General features: G+C 43.2%; 1 protein-coding gene across 9 annotated transcripts in view; it reads left to right on the top strand.

The window, feature by feature from the left end:
* Window positions 1-18,642, top strand: part of LOC106567401 (peripheral-type benzodiazepine receptor-associated protein 1) — a 196,810-nt gene that overhangs the window by 130,487 nt on the left and 47,681 nt on the right. For 7 of the 9 annotated variants that reach the window (XM_014136586.3, XM_082960200.1, XM_014136595.3 and 4 more), the window contains 7 exons: window positions 8,843-9,025; window positions 9,958-10,041; window positions 10,417-10,506; window positions 10,778-10,900; window positions 11,738-11,842; window positions 15,178-15,228; window positions 16,063-16,095. In XM_014136586.3, coding sequence (XP_013992061.3) covers window positions 8,843-9,025; window positions 9,958-10,041; window positions 10,417-10,506; window positions 10,778-10,900; window positions 11,738-11,842; window positions 15,178-15,228; window positions 16,063-16,095 — 669 coding nt within the window. Of the gene's footprint in view, window positions 1-8,842; window positions 9,026-9,957; window positions 10,042-10,416; window positions 10,507-10,777; window positions 10,901-11,737; window positions 11,843-15,177; window positions 15,229-16,062; window positions 16,096-16,436; window positions 16,458-18,642 lie in introns of all 9 variants that reach the window. The other 2 variants (XM_014136588.3, XM_014136590.3) reach the window with 2 other exon arrangements.

The following is an 18,642-nucleotide window of genomic DNA, read 5'->3' as shown; positions in this document are numbered from 1 at the left end:
TCACTGCTGTGAACTATGATTGAAGCTTGTGTTTTTTGGGGTAACAAAGCCTCAGGAGTGGTGTGGTCATAATGGAAAGACTTCCCACTTGCTTACCACCAAACAATGATCAAATACAACTGAAACGTACTGGGGGAGTTTTGTCTAGTAGTAGTGCTGCCGACTCCACACTAACCGTCAGGTCCACCACTTTCTGTCCTATGGATCTAGCTGATCTGTCGTCTCCTCTCTTTCCTTGCTGTGTAAATAAAGTACAAAATCCGGATAAAAACGAACAAATGAAACAATGTATTACACTAAAAACCAACAAAAATAACATTGCTTCTGCCACATGCCCTGCAGAAGTACTTTTCTTTCCTGCTGCTGCCGCAAGCCGTTACAGATGAGTAGTTACTAAGTAGTTACTGTAATTGAAAAGAAGCCAGCCATACCCATAATTGACTAACAAGTTACATTGCATAATGTTGCACAACGATTCCATGAACAATGCCATGTCAATGTGCATGTTCTGACATTTTGAGTGATTGGTTTAGTGGAGCGGGTTGAGAGCTTCAAGTTCCTCGATGTCCACGTTCACTAAGGACCTATCATGGCCCAAACACACCAACACAGTCGGGAAGAGGGCACAGCAATGCCTCTTCCCCCTCAGGAGGCTGAAAAGATTTGGAATGGGCCCTCAGATCCTCAAAAGGTTCTACAGCTGTACCATTGAGAGCATCTTGACTGGCTGCATCACCGCTTGGTATGGAAACTGCTCGGCAACTGCAAGGCGCTACAGAGGGTAGTGTGTACCGCCCAGTACATCACTGAGGCCGAACTCTCTGCCATCCAGGACCTCTATACCAGGCAGTGTCAGAGGAAGGCCCTAAAAATGGTCAAAGACTCCAGCCACCTAAGTCCATAGACTTCTCTCTGCTACCGCATGGCAAGCGTTACTGGAGCGGCAAATCTGGGACCAAAAGGCTCATGAAAAGCTTTTACCCCCAAGCCATAAGACTGCTGAACAGTTAATCAAATGGCTACCCTGACAATTAACATTGACCCCCTTTATAATTTATTTCACTGACTCTTTTGCACTGGCTCTATGCACACTCACTAGACTGTACCCACACACTCATACATACTACACTAACACTTACACTCATACATACTACACTAACATACACACACACTACGCTCACACGCACAAAAAACACACATGTATATTGACGCCACACACACGCACTCGCAAATAGACCCACTTTCACACACTTCACACACGATACTGTTGTTCCGTTTATTATCTATCCTGATTGCCTAGTCACTTTTACCTCTACCTACAGTTGAAGTTGGAAGGTCACATACACCTTAGCCGAATACATTTAAACTCAGTTTTTCACAATTCCTGACATTTAATCCTTGTAAGAATTCAGTGTCTGAGGTCAGTTAGGATCACCACTTCATTTTAAGAATGTGAAATGTCAGAATAATAGTTGAGAGAATGATTTATTTCAGCTTTTATTTCCTTCATCACATTCCCAGTGGGTCAGAAGTTTACATACACTCAATTAGTATTTGGATTCAATATCAGCATGGGACTTGTCTGTTTATACACAGAAACAGCACTATACAGGTTAAACACAGCAAGGCATAACACTGCCTGTTGGCTGACAAGTTACTACAGATTAGTGACAAAATCGCATCCAGAGGCCCACCCACTGGGGAGCCAGGGCCATCCACTGGGGAGCCAGGCCCAGCCAATCAGAATACGTTTTTCCCCACAAAAGGGCTTTATTACAGACAGAAATACTCCTCAGTTTCATCAGCTGTCTGGGTGGCTGGTCTCAGACGATCCCACAGGTGAAGAAGCTGGATGTGGAGGTCTTGGCCTGGCATGGTTACATGAGGTCTGCGGTCTATTCCGCTCCTGAGGCCGGTTGGAATATTGCCAAATTCTCTAAAACGACACTAGCCTAGGCTTATGGTAGAGAAAATAGCATTTCTCTGGCAACAGCTCTGGTGAACATTCCTGCAGTCAGCATGCCAATTGAACGCTACCTCAAAACTTAAGACATCTTTGGCATTGGATTGTGTGACACAACTGCACATTTTAGAGTGGTGTTTTTTTTGGTCCCAAATACAAGGTTTCTTGATATGACACACCTGTCAGGTGGATGGATTATCTTGGCAAAGGAGAAATGCTTACTAACAAGGATGTAAACAAATTTCTACACAAAAATGTTGAGAAATATGCTTTTTGTGCATATGGAAAGTTCCTGGCATGTTTTATTTCAGCTAATGAAACATGGGAGCAACACTTTACATGTTGCGTTTATATTTTTGTTCTGTATATATCACATAGCTCACACTCAACACATTAGGCATTATGCAACATCGTCTCTTCCCCTCAAATACTATCTGACCTGCATGCCACACTGCCTGAACTCTGATAATCTTTGGCTCTGATCTCTGAACCTCAGCATTGTGGGCAAACACTCAAATTCCCTCCTTATACATGCCTATCTGAGCTCAGGGGACCGACCGCTTTCACTCCCTCACTTCCCTAGAACAATGGACTGGGCTTTGGTGTACTGACAGTCAGACAGTATTCTATTCTACGGTTCTATTTTAGGTATTCTATTCCACTCCTGATGTTTCATGAATCATTTTTTTTGCTCATAGTAACCTTAATAATAATAATAATAATAATAATATAGTTATTTTCCCTGGCTCGTGTTCTATATTGTAAGTGTGTGAGTGCTCATGTGTACAAGTATATTATGTGGTCTCAAATGGCTAGCAACACTGAGTGGTCTCTTCATAGAGATATAAGCAGTCACTTCAGAGAGAGTTTTCTCTTCACATGGCGCTGGCTGGTCCTTACTTTGATCCTGTTACTCGGTCATAGCCTTGTCTGCACTAGCCTAGTTCTACAGGATTAGATAAGTAGGTGTGGCTCTAAAATTAGATACCTGATTCCTGACTCTTAACCCGCTGAAGCTAGGGTGACAAGGAGAAGACACTAATGTCATCCAGATCCAGAGCCACTTCCCCACACTTAGTTCCCCTCCCCAGCCACAGCTGTTATTTCTCTATGAACAAATTAACAACAGACTTTCAGCATGCCCATAGAGAAGGGCATTCTACTTCTACTGCACTGACACAAACGACTCTATGATTGGCTGAAAGAAATTGATAATAAGAAGATGGTGGGAGCTGTACTCTTAGATTTCAGTGCAGCCTTTGATATTATAGACCATAATCTGTGTCATGGAAATTCTACACAGGGACACTCGAAGTAAATCTTAAAAGAGTCATTGTTTATTAATAGTTAACTGGAGAGGTTCCAACAAACTTGATGCACCATATTACATGCCTGTCAGGAGCTCTATCGGGGCAGTCCTGTTAGATATCTTATACTGCTTACAGACACGTTACATACGCATGATTTAGCTTATTCATCATTCATAATTAATTCATCATTAACGTTTGGTTCATTCAAAATATTAAAGTAAGAAATCAATCCAACACAAACTGACATTAACAAAATCAGCAGGGGATCAAATACTTTTTCCCCCCACTGTAGCAAGTAAAACACTGGAATGGTAGATTTGTAGTGGAAGAAAGTGCAAAGTAGAAATAGAAATAATGGGGTGCAAAGGAGCAAAATAAATAAATACAGTAGGGGAAGAGGGAGTTGTTTGGGCTAAATTATAGATGGGCTATGTACAGGTTCAGTAATCTGTGAGCTGCTCTGACAGCTGGTGCTTAAAGCTAGTGAGGGAGATAAGTGTTTCCAGTTTTAGAGATTTTTGTAGTTCGTTCCAGTCATTGGCAGCAGATAACTGGAAGGCCAAAGGAGGAATTGTCTTTGGGGGTGACCGAAGAGATATACCTGCTGGAGCACGTGCTACAGGTGGGTGCTGCTATGGTGACCAGTGAGCAGAGATAAGGGGGGACTTTACCTAGCAGGGTCTTGTAGATGACCTGAAGCCAGTGGGTTTGGCGACAAGTATGAAGCGAGGGCCAGCCAACGAGATTGTACAGGTCGCAGTGGTGGGTAGTATATGGGGCTTTGGTGACAAAACGGATGGCACTGTGATAGACTGCATCCAGTTTATTGAGTAGGGTATTGGAGGCTATTTTGTAAATGACATCGCCGAAGTCGAGGATCGGTAGGATGGTCAGTTTTACGAGGGTATGTTTGGCAGCATGAGTGAAGGATACTTTTTGCGAAATAGGAAGCCAATTCTAGATTTAACTTTGGATTGGAGATGTTTGACGTGAGTCTGGAAGGAGAGTTTACAGTCTAACCAGACACCTAGGTATTTGACGTTGTCCACATATTCTAAGTCAGAACCGTCCAGAGTAGTGATGCTGGACGGGCGGGCAGGTGCTGGCAGCGATCGGTTGAAGAGCATGCATTTAGTTTTACTTGTATTTAAGAGTAGTTGGAGGCCACGGAAGGAGAGTTGTATGGCATTGAAGCTCGTCAGGAGGGTTGTTAACACAGTTTTCAAAGAAGGGCCAGAAGTATACAGAATGGTGTCGTCTGCGTAGAGGTTGATCAGAGACTCACCAGCAGCAAGAGCGACATCATTGATGTATACAGAGAAAAGAGTTGACCCAAGAATTGAACCCTGTGGCACCCCCATAGAAACTGCCAGAGGCCCGGACAACAGGCCATCCAATTTGACACATTGAACTCTATCAGAGAAGTAGTTGGTGAACCAGGCGAGGCAATCATTTGAGAAACCAAGGCTATTGAGTCTGCCGATGAGGATGTGGTGATTGACAGAGTCGAAAGCCTTGGCCAGGTCAATGAATACAGCAGCACAATATTGTTTCTTATCAATGGCTGTTACGATATCGTTTAGGACCAATCTGAAACCAGATTGCATAGCAGAGAAGTGGGATTTGAAATGGTCGGTAATCTGTTTGTTGACTTGGCTTTCGAGGACCTTAGAAAGGCAGGGTAAAATAGATATAGGTCTGTAGCAGTTTGGGTCAAGAGTGTCCCCCCCTTTGAAGAGGGGGGATGACCGCAGCTGCTTTCCAATCTTTGGGAATCTCAGATGACACGAAAGAGAGGTTGAACAGGCTAGTAATAGGGGTTGCAACAATTTCAGCAGATCATTTTAGAAAGAAAGGGTCCATTTTGTCTAGCCCGGCTGATTTGTCGGGGTCCAGATATTGCAGCTCTTTTAGAACATCAGCTGACTGGATTTGGGAGAAGGAGAAATGGGGAAGGCTTGGGAGAGTAGCTGTGGGGGGTGCAGTGCTGTTGACCGCGGTAGGGGTAGCCAGGTGGAAAGCAATGCCAGCCGTAGAAAAATGCTTATTGAAATTCTCAATTATAGTGGATTTATCGGTGGTGACAGAGTTTCCTATCTTCATTGCAGTGGGCAGCTGGGAGGAGGTGTTCTTATTCTCCATGGACTTTACAGTGTCCCAGAACCTTTTTGAGTTTGTGTTGCAGGAAGCAAATTTCTGCTTGAAAAAGCTAGCCTTGGCTTTTCTAACTGCCTGTGTATATTGGTTTCTAACTTCCCTGAAAAGTTGCATATCACGGGGGCTGTTCGATGCTAATGCAGAACGCCACAGGATGTTTTTGTGTTGGTTAAGGGTAGTCAGGTCTGGAGAGAACCAAGGGCTATATCTGTTCCTGGTTCTAAATTTATTGAATGGGGCATGCTTATTTAAGACGGTGAGGAAGGCATTTAAAAAAAATAACCAGGCATCCTCTACTGACGGGATGAGGTCAATATCCTTCCAGGATACCCGGGCCAGGTCGATTAGAAAGGCTTGCTCGCTGAAGTGTTTCAGGGAGCGTTTGACAGTGATGAGTGGAGGTCGTTTGACCGCTGACCCATTACGGATGCAGGCATCAGTGATCGCTGAGATCTTGGTTGAAAACAGCAGAGGTGTATTTAGAGGGCAAGTTGGTTAGGATGCTATCTATGAGGGTGCCCGTGTTTACGGCTTTGGGGTGGTACCTGGTAGGTTCATTGATCATTTGTGTGAGATTGAGGGCATCAAGCTTAGATTGTAGGATGGCTGGGGTGTTAAGCATGTCCCAGTTTAGGTCACCTAGCAGCACAAGCTCTGAAGATAGATGGGGGGCAATCAGTTCACATATGGTGTCCAGAGCACAGCTGGGGGCAGAGGGTGGTCTATAGCAGGCGGCAACGGTGAGAGACTTGTTTTTAGAGAGCTGGATTTTTAAAAGTAGAAGTTTCAAAGACCTAAATAGCTATAGTATCTCCCTCCCGAGCACATCTGGTGTTAGGGTTCAAGTTAAAGATAAGATGTGCCCTTAGCATCAGGATATCAGGGCTTGCTCAGAGAAAGCAATTGTAAGCAAAGCCTCAGTAGAGTAAGGACATACTGCTCCTTATGATATGATTGTCTGGTCAGCTTACTGATGTTAGTTTAATCGATGTGTATAAAAATCTATTCGTATTTTTTGTGGGACTGGTTTGAGGCTGCTGGGTGTGAGTGTGGTGAGGGGAATGGGAAATGGAAATGGGAAACAACTCCATAAGAGAACCGTAGGAAACTCAATATCAAGGGGACTTTATTCATTTTATGAATTTGTCCAAAGGCCACGCACGATACCTCAGTTCAATCTTTATGGGCGGTAGACTGTAACACGGCAAATGTTTGGTTAAGTTCATATCTATGCACTAGACAGGGCAAAGGACGTAAGTGAAGCCCTTCTGACTTTAAGTGTATTGAATGAGTGATGGATCTCTAAAAAGTCCACGTATGAAGCTGAAGGGTTAAATTGATACTCTATCTGTAGCTCATGGCTAGGAGCAGGGGGTGATAGACTTCATAGAAGCCCAATCTGATGATGAATCTGTTCAATTTATTGAACGGAGTGGATTGATGGAGCTCTAAAAAGTCCACATATGTAAAGTGAAGGATTCAATTGAAACTTTAGATATAGGAAACTCCAACACAGTTGCTGAGGTGATGGATTAAAGTGAAGCCTTAGCGGGGAGAACTCCATCTGTAGTTCATTTATGAGTTGAATGGCATGGTTGCTAGGGTGAAATCTGTGGTTGAAGCCTTAGCGGGGAGAACTCCATCTGTAGTTCATTTATGAGTTGAATGGCATGGTTGCTAGGGTGAAATCTGTGGTTGAAGCCTTAGCTGGAGGAATTATTGTGTTTCCATTGTAATTTCCATTGCACTTGCATTCAGTAGCATCTATGAATTATTATTATTATGAATAGTATTGATGTCAAACGGGAGAACCAAGGACACGGGTGGTTTCTAATGTTGTGAGATTCTCGTTAGTGTTTACAGAACAACTGGTTCTGAGAGATTAGGATCAGGACTTGCAACTGTAGCAAAATGGATGACTTCAGTGTGGCTGTTATTATGAGAACATGTTGCATGGACTGCTAAGGCATAAAAATATAAAAGTTTGTATTCTTATTTTAAATGTATGTAGTTCTGTACCTGTCTATTCATTCTATGTATTGTAATTTTTCTACAGCTAATTTATGTAGTTTTGTACCTGTCTATTCATGTTTTGTATTATGTCATTTTATGTAGTTCTGTCCTTCAGCTGTAATTGTCTATTGTATTATGTCATGTTTTATATTTTTTGTGGAACCCAGGAAGAGTAGCTGCAGCTTTGGCTGTAGCTAATATGGATCCTAATAGAATACTAATACATCAGCGCCTGTATTTATAAAGCGTCTCAGATTAGGAGTGCTGATACAGCATCAGTTTTCCCTTCTCATAATGAATATGAGGGGATACCTGATACTCGATCAGCACTCCTACTCTGCTTAGTTGATACGGGCTCAGAAGTACTCTCTTTCTCCTAACTCTAAGAATCGCCTAACTCTAAGCAGTGTATTATAATCGTAAAGGAATATCAATTAAAAGGAGAGGAGGGACTCTCCTTTCTAAAGAATAATTAAGAGTTACATCCAGTCTGCTAGTATTGGTATGTGAGTCACGGTTCAGGCTGGAGGGATTCCCTGTGGATTAGATGACTGTGTAGAGGAGTCAGGCCACTGGGAAGGGAGAAAGGCTGGAGGATAGCTGTATTATAATCCCTGTCTATCTGTCAATTGGTTGGTGCTGGGAGTCAGGTTGATATTACACAACCTTGAGGTTGATATTACACATTTGTGTTCTGCTATTAGTCACTTTGTTTGACACAGCTCTGTACACAGGGGGAATGATGCTCTCATCTAATTCACTGAAACGCTTTTCAATCAAGCCGTTAGCCAAAGAAAGTTGTTTAGTCATGGTTTCCTTAGATTTGAATGATGGGCTTTGCACCTCTGTCGGTCTGGGTATTATTATGTCTAGTCTGGCTTTAGCCTTACAGAGCCAGTGTGAAACTTCTGAGTACTGTGCTTCATTACCAGACCTGGGTTCAAATACATTTCAATATCTGGTATTTAAAAAAAAAATCTGTGTATATGAGTTTTTCAAATACTTTGCAAGTGTATTTCCAAATACATTCACATATCTTTTCAAAAAAATTCTTTGAATGTATGTGAAAGTAATTGAGATATTTGAATCGAGGTCTGTTCATTACATTGACTTATGTAATACTCAAGGTGTCAAGGTTTGCCCTTGCCTTACCCCATTCTTTAGCTTCTTTAATCTGTATTAAGTGAGGTTTAATTATTATGTGCACAGATGCGCTTCACACTGCTACAACGTGGAAACTACGGAACCAAAACAGCGGAGAAGTTTAGCCTCGCGCTTCAACGCTCTTAGTAGTTGCGAAAATTGACCCACTATGTGTTTACTTTGTGCATGCAACGTCATCTTGCAGAGTCTGCCTTTTAGGCATAACTGTGAACTTCCCGGTTTGTGCCCTTGGCAGGTTGCAGCAGAGACCCCGTGTGTGGCGTTAGATGAGGCTCCATCCAGGTGTGAGGAGACTCCCAGAGAGGAGGAGGAGTCAGGGCCGCGAGTGACCCCACCCCCATTGGGCCTCTGCCCCACCCCCACCCCTAGCCTCTCCCACCAGGAGGAGCACACAGAGGAGCAGCGACTACAGTTGCTGGTGAGAACAAATACATCAACGCCACAAATGCACACACACTCACACACGTATGATTGACCCACTCACCTCGTACAATCTACAACCCTGTCATGGCTAGCTATACTGACACATACACACCTGCACATACCTCTTGTTGGAGACTGGACTGATATTATGAGTGGGATATGATGTAATGTTTGCTTGTAGTCTGGAGGATGGCTCACAGACAAATAATCGTTAGAACAAATCAGGCCACAGGTCTTTGCTTTTTAATTATCAATATTGTCGTGCTGCAGCTGTTGCATCTAGTCAGTCAATTAGCCACTGAGTCCCCCCACACAGCACACATAACAGTCCTTCTGCAGTCATCATAATGCTTGGTTATTCTGTTGTGTCTGGCGATGGATGTTGAAATAAGCCGATTTTTATTTTTTATATTTTTTTCCATTTCGCTACTGGGGGGTGGGGGGGCCTGCATGACTGTGCATGTAAGCTGCATTTAGAGTAATTAAAGAATGCTAAGCTTGTTAATACCTCGTTGTTACCATGTCAGAGGTCAATATGGAAATCAAGAGCTTATATTTTATTTTGGAGCCAAAACAGATTGATCGTGATTTGTGCAGACACTTTTTGTCAAACACAAAAATGATATGTTAATATGCTTTGACATCTGATATACACGACAGGGTATCATAGACATGGTACTGTAGCTGGGTAGGCTCACAGAACAGTGTATATGTGCATGATAGTCTTACTGTCTGACGTCAAATAGGCCTGTCACGTTTAGGAATAGGCAGCCAAAAACAACACACATATGATCACAACACTAAAAGCTCCTATTTCAAACACCATGTTCCGATTTCAATGGGGGCGAATATGATCAGATATGGATGTTTCTGACGCGTGTAGGTCGTGTAGTCGCTGTAACGTGACATGCTCTGGCTTTGTTTCAGGAACAGGAGCTGAGTAAGAAGAGAAAAGAATGTGAAAACCTTGAGCATGAAGTAAGGAAGAGACAGAAGAAATGTCTAGATTTGGTAAGAAATCCTCAGGGCCGCGATGGGCCGTCCACTCGTGTTTGTTAACCACTGTACTCTCAGCGTGCTACTACCATTGGACCAGGTGTTATGACCAGCGGAAGCTGGTGAAGTGAGAACATCCCACTGGAATGAATGGAACAGTATCAACCACATGAACCACAAGGTTCCAATAATTCCATTCCAGCCATTACATTAAACCCATCCTGAAATGAAAGTGACACCAGCCTCCACCGATTACAGCACTAATGTTACGACTGTACTACAGTATAGTGACTATGCTCTCTCTTGACTGGGACTGATGAGAAATAATGGCTTCATCCCTGGCTGTTGAATCTGAGTGTTGTCTTCTTGTTGTCGTTTGTCCTCTGACAGGAGAGCCTGCTTGAGGATGAGCGGGGCAAAAATGAACAACTAGAGGAGGAGGCGGATCTCCTCAGGAGGAAGGCACAGCTGCTCGACCAGGTCAGTCTCCATTCTATTCTTATTGAGGGCCTCTTAGGCTTACTGTTGTTTTGATGACAGAATAAATCTCTACATTATGGTTCAAATGGGAACCCTCAACAGTCTTTTCAGTCGTGAACCTTCAGTAGACCGGAAGGGCTTCTGTTTCTATGTTGGAACGGGACAGTATTTGTTTTGTGTCTGTCCTTCTCCTGCTAGTCATGAGGAATGTCAGTACTCTCTCTCTCTCTATCCCCATCCCTCTCTCTCTCTCCCCATCCCTCTCTCTCAGGCCCGGGTTGAGAATGAGGAGCTGAGGGAAGACCTCTCTGAAGTGACCGCTCAACGTGATTCAGTTCTCGAGGAGAACCAGAGACTCCGTGCCAAACTGGAGAACCTAGAGCAGGTCCTAAAGGTACAGGCTCACCTCCAATCTTCTGTTGCAACACTTCCAAGTTTCACTATTTCAGAACAAATGTGAAGAATCTGGGCCTCCCGGGTGGCGCAGTGGTCTAAGGCACCGCATCGCAGTGCTAGCTGTGCCACCAGAGATTCTGAGTTCGAGCCCTGGCTCTCTCGCAGCTGGCCGCAACCGGGAGGTCCATGTGGCGACGCACAATTGGCCCAACGTCGTCCGGGTTAGGGAGGGTTTGGCCGGCAGGGATATCCTTGTCTCATCACGCACTAGCGACTCCTGTGGTGGGCCGGGCACAGTGCACGCTGACCAGGTCGCCAGGTGTACGGTGTTTCCTCTGACACATTGGTGCGGCTGGCTTCCGGGTTGAATGTGCGTTGTGTCAAGAAGCAGTGCGGCAAGGTTGGGTTGTGTTTCGGAGGACGCATGGCTCTCAACCTTCGCCTCTCCCGAGTCCGTACGGGAGTTGCAGCATATGAGACAAGATTGTAACTACTACCAACTGGATACCATGAAATTGGTGAGGAAAAAGGGGGTAAAAAAATAAATATATATATATATATATATATATATATATATATATATATATATATATATACACACATTTTAAAAAAAAATGGAAGAATCCGGAGATCCCTGGGGCCAGGTTCACTTTGACTGCAAACATAGTAGTGTTAGCATTTATTGGTAGTGTTGCCAGTATGCATTTACTAGTAGTGTTGCCATTTTAATTTGTCTGGGAATTTGCCTCATGGAAGCTGAGAGTAGAGACTATAGAGTAATTATGTAAGTGTTGTTTGACTACATGAAATACGTGTCTCCTTTGATTACTTGCAGCATATGCGAGAGGTCGCCGAGCGAAGGCAGCAGCTGGAACTAGAACATGAGCAGGCACTGGCTATCCTCAAGTTTAAACAGGATGAGATCAAACGGCTACAGCGGGTGAGCAGCACCGTACATGGCCTCTGGTCCTCTGTAGCTCAGTTGGTAGAGCATGGTGCTTACAATGCCAGGATAGTGGGTTCAATTCCCAGGACCTATACGTAAAATGTATGCTTACATAAAAATATAAATAAATGGCATATACAGTGCATTTGGAAAGTAATCAGACCCCTTTCTTTTTTCCACATTTGTTACTTTTTTGTTACATTTTGTTACATTATTATCAAACGGATTATATTGTTTGTTTTTTCTCATCATTCTACACACAGTACCCCATAATGACAAAGCAAAAACTGTTTTTTAGAATTTTTTGCAAATGTATTATATCCATTTTTTAAAACCTTATGTACATAAGTATTCAGACCCTTTGCAATTAGTCTTGAAATTGAGGTCAGGTCCATCCGGTTTCCATTGATCATCCTTGAGATGTTTCTACTAGTTGATTGGAGTCCACCTGTGGTAAATTCAATTGATTGGTTGCAGTGTATTCAGACCCCATGATTTTTTTAGGTACAGCCTTATTTTAAAATTGATTAAATTGTTTTTTCCCCTCATCAGTCTACACACAAAGCAAAAACATTTTTTTAGAAATGTTTGCTAATGTAAATATCAAATTTACATAAGTACTCAGACCCTTCACTTAATACTTTGTTGAAGCACCTTTGGCAGCGAGTACAGCCTCAGGACTTCTTGGGTATGACGCTACAAGCTTGGCACAACTGTATTTGGGGACTTTCTCCCATTCTTCTCTGTAGATCCTCTCAAGCTTTGTTAGGTTGGATGGGGAGCGTTGCTGCAGAGCTATTTTCAGGTCTCTCCAAAGATGTTAGATCGGGTTCAAGTCCGGGCTCTAGCTGGGCCACTCAAGAACATTCAGAGACTTGTCCCAAAGCCACTCCTGCATTGTCTTGGCCGTGTGCTTAGGGTCGTTGTCGAAGGTGAACCTTCGCTCCCAGTCTGAGGTCCTGAGCTCTCTGGAGCACGTTTTCATCAAGGATCTCTCGGTACTTTGCTCTGTTCATCTTTCCCTCAATCTTGACTAGTCTCCCAGTCCCTGCCACTAAAAAACATCCCCACAGCATGATGCTACCACTACCATGCTTCACCATTTGGATGGTGCCAGGTTTCCTCCAGACGTGACGCTTGGCAGTCAGGCCAAAGAGATTTCATCAAACCAGAGAATCTTGTTTCTCATGGTCTGAGTGTCCTTTAGGTGCCTTTTGGCAAATTCCAAGCGGGCTGTCATGTGCCTTTTACTGGGGGAATAGCTTCTGTCTGGTCACTCTACCATAAAGGCCTGATTGGTGGAGTGCTGCATAGATGCTTTTTCCTTCTGGAAGGTTCTCCCATCTCCACAGAGGAACTCTATAGCTCTGTCAGAGTGACCATCGGGTTCTTGGTCACCTCCCTGACCAAGACCATTCTCCCCCGATTGCTCAGTTTGCCCGGGTGGCCAGCTCTAGGAATAGTCTTGGTGGTTCCAAACGTCTTCCATTTAAGAATGATGGAGGCCACTGTGTTCTTGGGGACCTTCAACGCTGCAGAAATGTTGTGGTACCCTTCCCCAGATCTGTCCCTCGACACAATCCTGGCTCTGAGCTCTACGGACAGTTCTTTCAACCTCTTGGCTTGGTTTTTGCTCTGATATACACTGTTGACTGTGTATGTCAGTGTGTGTATGTCGCCTTATATAGACAGGTGTGTGCCTTTCCAAACCATGTCCAATCAATTGAATTTACCACAGGTGGACACCAATCAAGTTGTAGAAACATCTCAAGGATGATCAATGGAAACAGGGTGCACCTGAGCGCAATTTCGAGTCTCATAGCAAAGGGTCTGGATACTTATGTAAATAAGGTATTTCTGTTTTTTGTTTTAATCGATTTGCAAAAATTTCTAAAACTGTTTTCACTTTGTTATTGTGTGTAGATTGCTGAGGATTGCTTTTTATTGAATCCATTTTAGACGTAACGTAACAAAGTAGAAAATGTCAAGGGGTCTGAATACTTTCCAAAGGCACTGTATATAACCACAACTGCCAAGAAACCCTGTTCTCAGCAAACACTCCGCAAAACCCAATCAACCCAATCAAATAAAACATGTTGTCATCACTTATATTGCCCTGCCCGCCCGTCCAGCATCACTACTCTGGACGGTTCTGACTTAGAATATGTGGACAACGTCAAATACCTAGGTGTCTGGTTAGACTGTAAACTCTCCTTCCAGACTCACATCAAACATCTCCAATCCAAAGTTAAATATAGAATTGGCGTCCTATTTCGCAACAAAGCATCTTTCACTCATGCTGCCAAACATACCCTCGTAAAACTGACCATCCTACCAATCCTCGACTTCGGCGATGTCATTTACAAAATAGCCTCCAATACCCTACTCGATAAATTGGATGCAGTCTATCACAGTGCCATCCGTTTTGTCACCAAAGCCCCATATACTACCCACCACTGCGACTTGTACGCTCTCGTTGGCTGGCCCTCGATTCATACTCGTCGCCAAAACCCACTGGCTCCAGGTCATCTACAAGACCCTCTTAGGTAAAGTTCCCCCTTATCTCAGCTCGCTGGTCACCATAGCAACACCCACCTGCAGCACGCACTCCAGCAGGTATATCTCTCTGGTCACCCCCAATGCCAATTCCTCCTTCGGCCGCTTCTCCTTCCAGTTATCTGCTGCCAATGACTGGAACGAACTACAAAAATCTCTAAAACTGGAAACACTTATCTCCCTCACTAGCTTTAAGCACCAGCTGTCAGAGCAGCTCACAGATTACTGCACCTGTACATAGCCCATCTATAATTTAGCCCAAACAACTACCTCCTCCCCTACTGTATTTATTTATTTATTTTGCTCCTTTGCACCCCATTATTTCTACTTTGCACTTTCTTCCACTACAAATCTACCATTCCAGTGTTTTACTTGCTATATTGTATTTACTTCGCCACCATGGCCTTTTTTGCCTTTACCTCCCTTATCTCACCTCATTTGCTCACTTTGTATGTAGACTTATTTTTCTACTATATTATTGACTGTATGTTTTTTTACTCCATGTGTAACTCTGTGTTGTTGTATGTGTCGAACTGCTTTGCTTTATCTTGGTCAGGTCGCAATTGTAAATGAGAACTTGTTCTCAACTTGCCTACCTGGTTAAATAAAGGTGAAATAAAAAAATAAAAATATATTATTGGGTAATTAAGACTTTGTCCAGTAGGAGGCAGCCTTTGGGTGCAAAGTTGTTTGTTTAGTTCTAGAGAGAACTTTTGAGAGGGACTAGATGTGAACTAATAATAAAAAACAGTGTTTATTTTTCCATTCAACAGGCTGAGTTTTTTGCCAAGAGGGAGCATGAGGGGGTGGTACAGTTGCTGGAGGTAAGTCTGGTCTTGATCTTGTATTTTTATGGTGCCAATAGAGGTCTAGAGCTTGTATTTCTATAGTGCAGACAGAGGTCTAGATCTTGTACTTCTATGGTGCAGACAGAGGTCTAGATCTTGTATTTCTATGTTTCTGATGATATTTCTATTGGTGCAGAGGTGCGGTTGTTGTAGTTCTATAGACACTACATTATCATTCCCTCTCTTTCACATGAAGGTAGCCTGGCTGTGTAACACAGGACTGTCTATAAAAGGCAGGGCCTCCCTCAACATGCTATAGTATAGGCCTACAGACTTGGCTAATGAGACTGAGGTGAAATTGCTCGCTCGAGGGGAATATATCAATATTTATCTAAGCCACAATAGCTTGTGGAAGTCAGTGACTCTCTCTCGCTCTCCCCAGAGAAGTGAGGGGTAGAGTGTGTTAGTTTAGAGCAGGGATCATCAACTAGATTCAGCCAAGGGACCATTTTTTCTTGAGCGGAAGGTCAGGGGGCCGGAACATAATTACAAATAATGTGTACACTGCAAATTGACCGCAAGAAGCCCAAACAGATATAGTATTTTACCAAAGCATATAATTTCAAACCTTGCTTACATTTGTGTACGACCACATATATCTCTCTATTATGCGTGGGAATACTTTGGAAAAGATTTCCAACATAAAAATCACTTGGAGCTGATTTGCTAGTGTTTTTCCAGTGAAAGAACCTCCGACAGACTGATCATCATAGTGTATATTGTCATTGTGTCAGTAAACCCTTTGTTATACATTGTGTTAATGTGTTGTGTTTCTCTGTGTAAATTAAGTGTGTATGTATTCTGTTGTAGGACTTGATCCAGCTTGTGTTGCAGAGGGAGCTGGTACAGTACCGTTATGCTCCTGTTTTGTTTGAATTGCTCATTACTATTCCTCCTACCCTCTTCCTCTCCATCTCTCTAAACAAAGACCATCACTTGTAAAAGTCTCTCTCTCCCTCCCGAGGAGGTATGGAAGACAGAGAGAAATAGTGATGAGATCATAGTGTCTATACGGTCCGTTTCTATCCCTATCTCAATGATTGATTTACGCTGATGGACCCTTCTCTCTCAGGACCTGGACTCTAATCTATTAACCATGTTTTTCTTCCTCAACTCCACATTTCACAAGCATGAGTTTGTTTTTGAAGTGCTTTTTTTCTGTGCTTTGTCTCCCTGCTAACCAGACTACTCTGGACTGCATGCAGGTACCAGCAACACAAAGCCTCTGTCCTGATACTCTAGCCCAGATCCCAACCTCATCCACCCTGTTACCAACCCCCACCTTAAGCCTCTGTGTAGATACATAGACAGACTACTACACCTTGCCTTAACAAAGTCCTAGACACAAGTGTCCTTGGAGCAAGTAGTGGCTAGTTAGTTTGAGAATCAAGGACAAATTTAAATGTGACCGGTGATACCCTGATTAGGGCTGTGACGGTGATTGTCAAGCAAATAGCTGACAGTCTCACAGTAACTTACTTTTATTAACATAAACACATTTAGCATCTCCTTGCTTCCATGCATAGCCTACAAGCCCACCTTCACAATAAATCCATTATTTATTTTAGACAGGTCTAAAGAAACATGATATGAAGAAAATGTAGTCTATTTCAGAAGAACAGAATAGCATACTGAGTTGTCCTTATGTTATGCCCTGATCTGGCTATGCCATATGGCTGTAGGCTACACTAGTTAATTGAGCAGACAAGATTTGCTTAGAATTCTGTGACATTATTTTATATTATTTTATAGTATCAAAAATACAATTTACAAGACCATCGCCGAGCAGCTTGGTGAGAAGGTGACAACATTTGGTGCGATTATTCGCAAATGGAAGAAACACAAAAGAACTGTCAATCTCCCTCGTTCTGGGGTTCCATGCAAGATCTCACCTCGTGAAGCTGCAATGATCATGAGAACTCTGAGGAATCAGCCCAGAACTACACAGGATGATCTTGTCAATGATCTCAAGGCAGCTGGGACCATAGTCACCAAGAAAACAATTGGTAACACTCTATGCCGTGAAGGACTGAAATCCTGCAGCGCCTGCAAGGTCCCCCTGCTCAAGAAAGCACATATACATGCCCGTCTGAAGTTTGACAATGAACATCTGAATAATTCAGAGGACAACTGGTGAAAGTGTTGTGGTCAGATGAGACCAAAATGGAGCTCTTTGGCATCAACTCAACTCACCGTGTTTGGAGGAGGAGGAATGCTGCCTATGACCCCAAGGACACCATCCCCACCGTCAAACATGGAGGTGGAAACATTATGCTTTGGGGGTGTTTTTCTGCTAAGAAGACAGGACAACTTCACCGCATCAAAGGGACGATGGACGGGGCCATGTACCGTCAAATCTTGGGTGAGAACATCCTTCCCTCAGCCAGGGCATTGAAAATGGGTTGTGGATGGGTATTCCAGCATGACAATGACCCAAAACACACGGCTAAGGCAACAAAGGAGTGGCTCAAGAAGAAGCACATTAAGGTCCTGGAGTGGCCTAGCCAGTCTCCAGACCTTAATCCCATAGAAAATCTGTGGAGGGAGCTGAAGGTTCGAGTTGCCAAACATCAGCCTCGAAACCTTAATGACTTGGAGAAGATCTGCAAAGAGGAGTGGGACAAAATCCCTCCTGAGATGTGTGCAAACCTGGTGGCCAAGTACAAGAAACGTCTGACCTCTGTGATTGCCAACAAGGGTTTTGCCACCAAGTACTAAGTCATGTTTTGCAGAGGGGTCAAATACTTATTTCCCTCATTAAAATGCAAATCAATTTATAATTTTTTTGTTGTTGTTATTCTGTCTCTCACTGTTCAAATAAGCCTACCATTAAAATTATAGACTGATCATTTCTTTGTCAGTGGGCAAACGTACAAAATCAGCAGGGGATCAAATACTTTTTTCCCTCACTGTATATGATGGGACTCTAAAGATGATTTGAAAAAAGTTGCATGAAAGGCATCAGTCTCTCATTCACAATTTGAAAAGCACTTGATAATATTCTCACCAGGCCTTATGTAACTTTAGTTGTAATACAAATGTTGGGCTGTATGTTTAAATTTTTAATCCATTCTAAGGCTGCATTATGCGACTCTAATGATCATTTGAAAAAAGTCGCATGAAAGGCATGAGCTCTGCTTTGTTTTTTGTGCAGGCTGTACACACTTCATCAGTCTCTCATTCACAATTTGACAAGCACTTGATAATGCCTCGAATTTCCCGTCTGCATTCCCTTTGTGTGGCCATAATGCCTCCTAAAAGGCTGAATGCTAAAAAAAAATCCATACCTTTTGCGGCCAGTGGCTGTTGTGCCCTTGGGCTGAATTTAATAATTATAATTCATGCCGAAACACCTCTCACTCACATGGCTCTCCATCACGTGATCTGGTC

Source organism: Salmo salar, chromosome 13 (genome assembly GCF_965601325.2).
Source record: "Salmo salar chromosome 13, fSalSal1, whole genome shotgun sequence".
Taxonomy (NCBI): domain Eukaryota; kingdom Metazoa; phylum Chordata; class Actinopteri; order Salmoniformes; family Salmonidae; genus Salmo; species Salmo salar.
The sequence above is the reverse complement of the archived record's forward strand: the minus strand, read 5'-3'. Positions and strand labels throughout refer to the sequence as shown.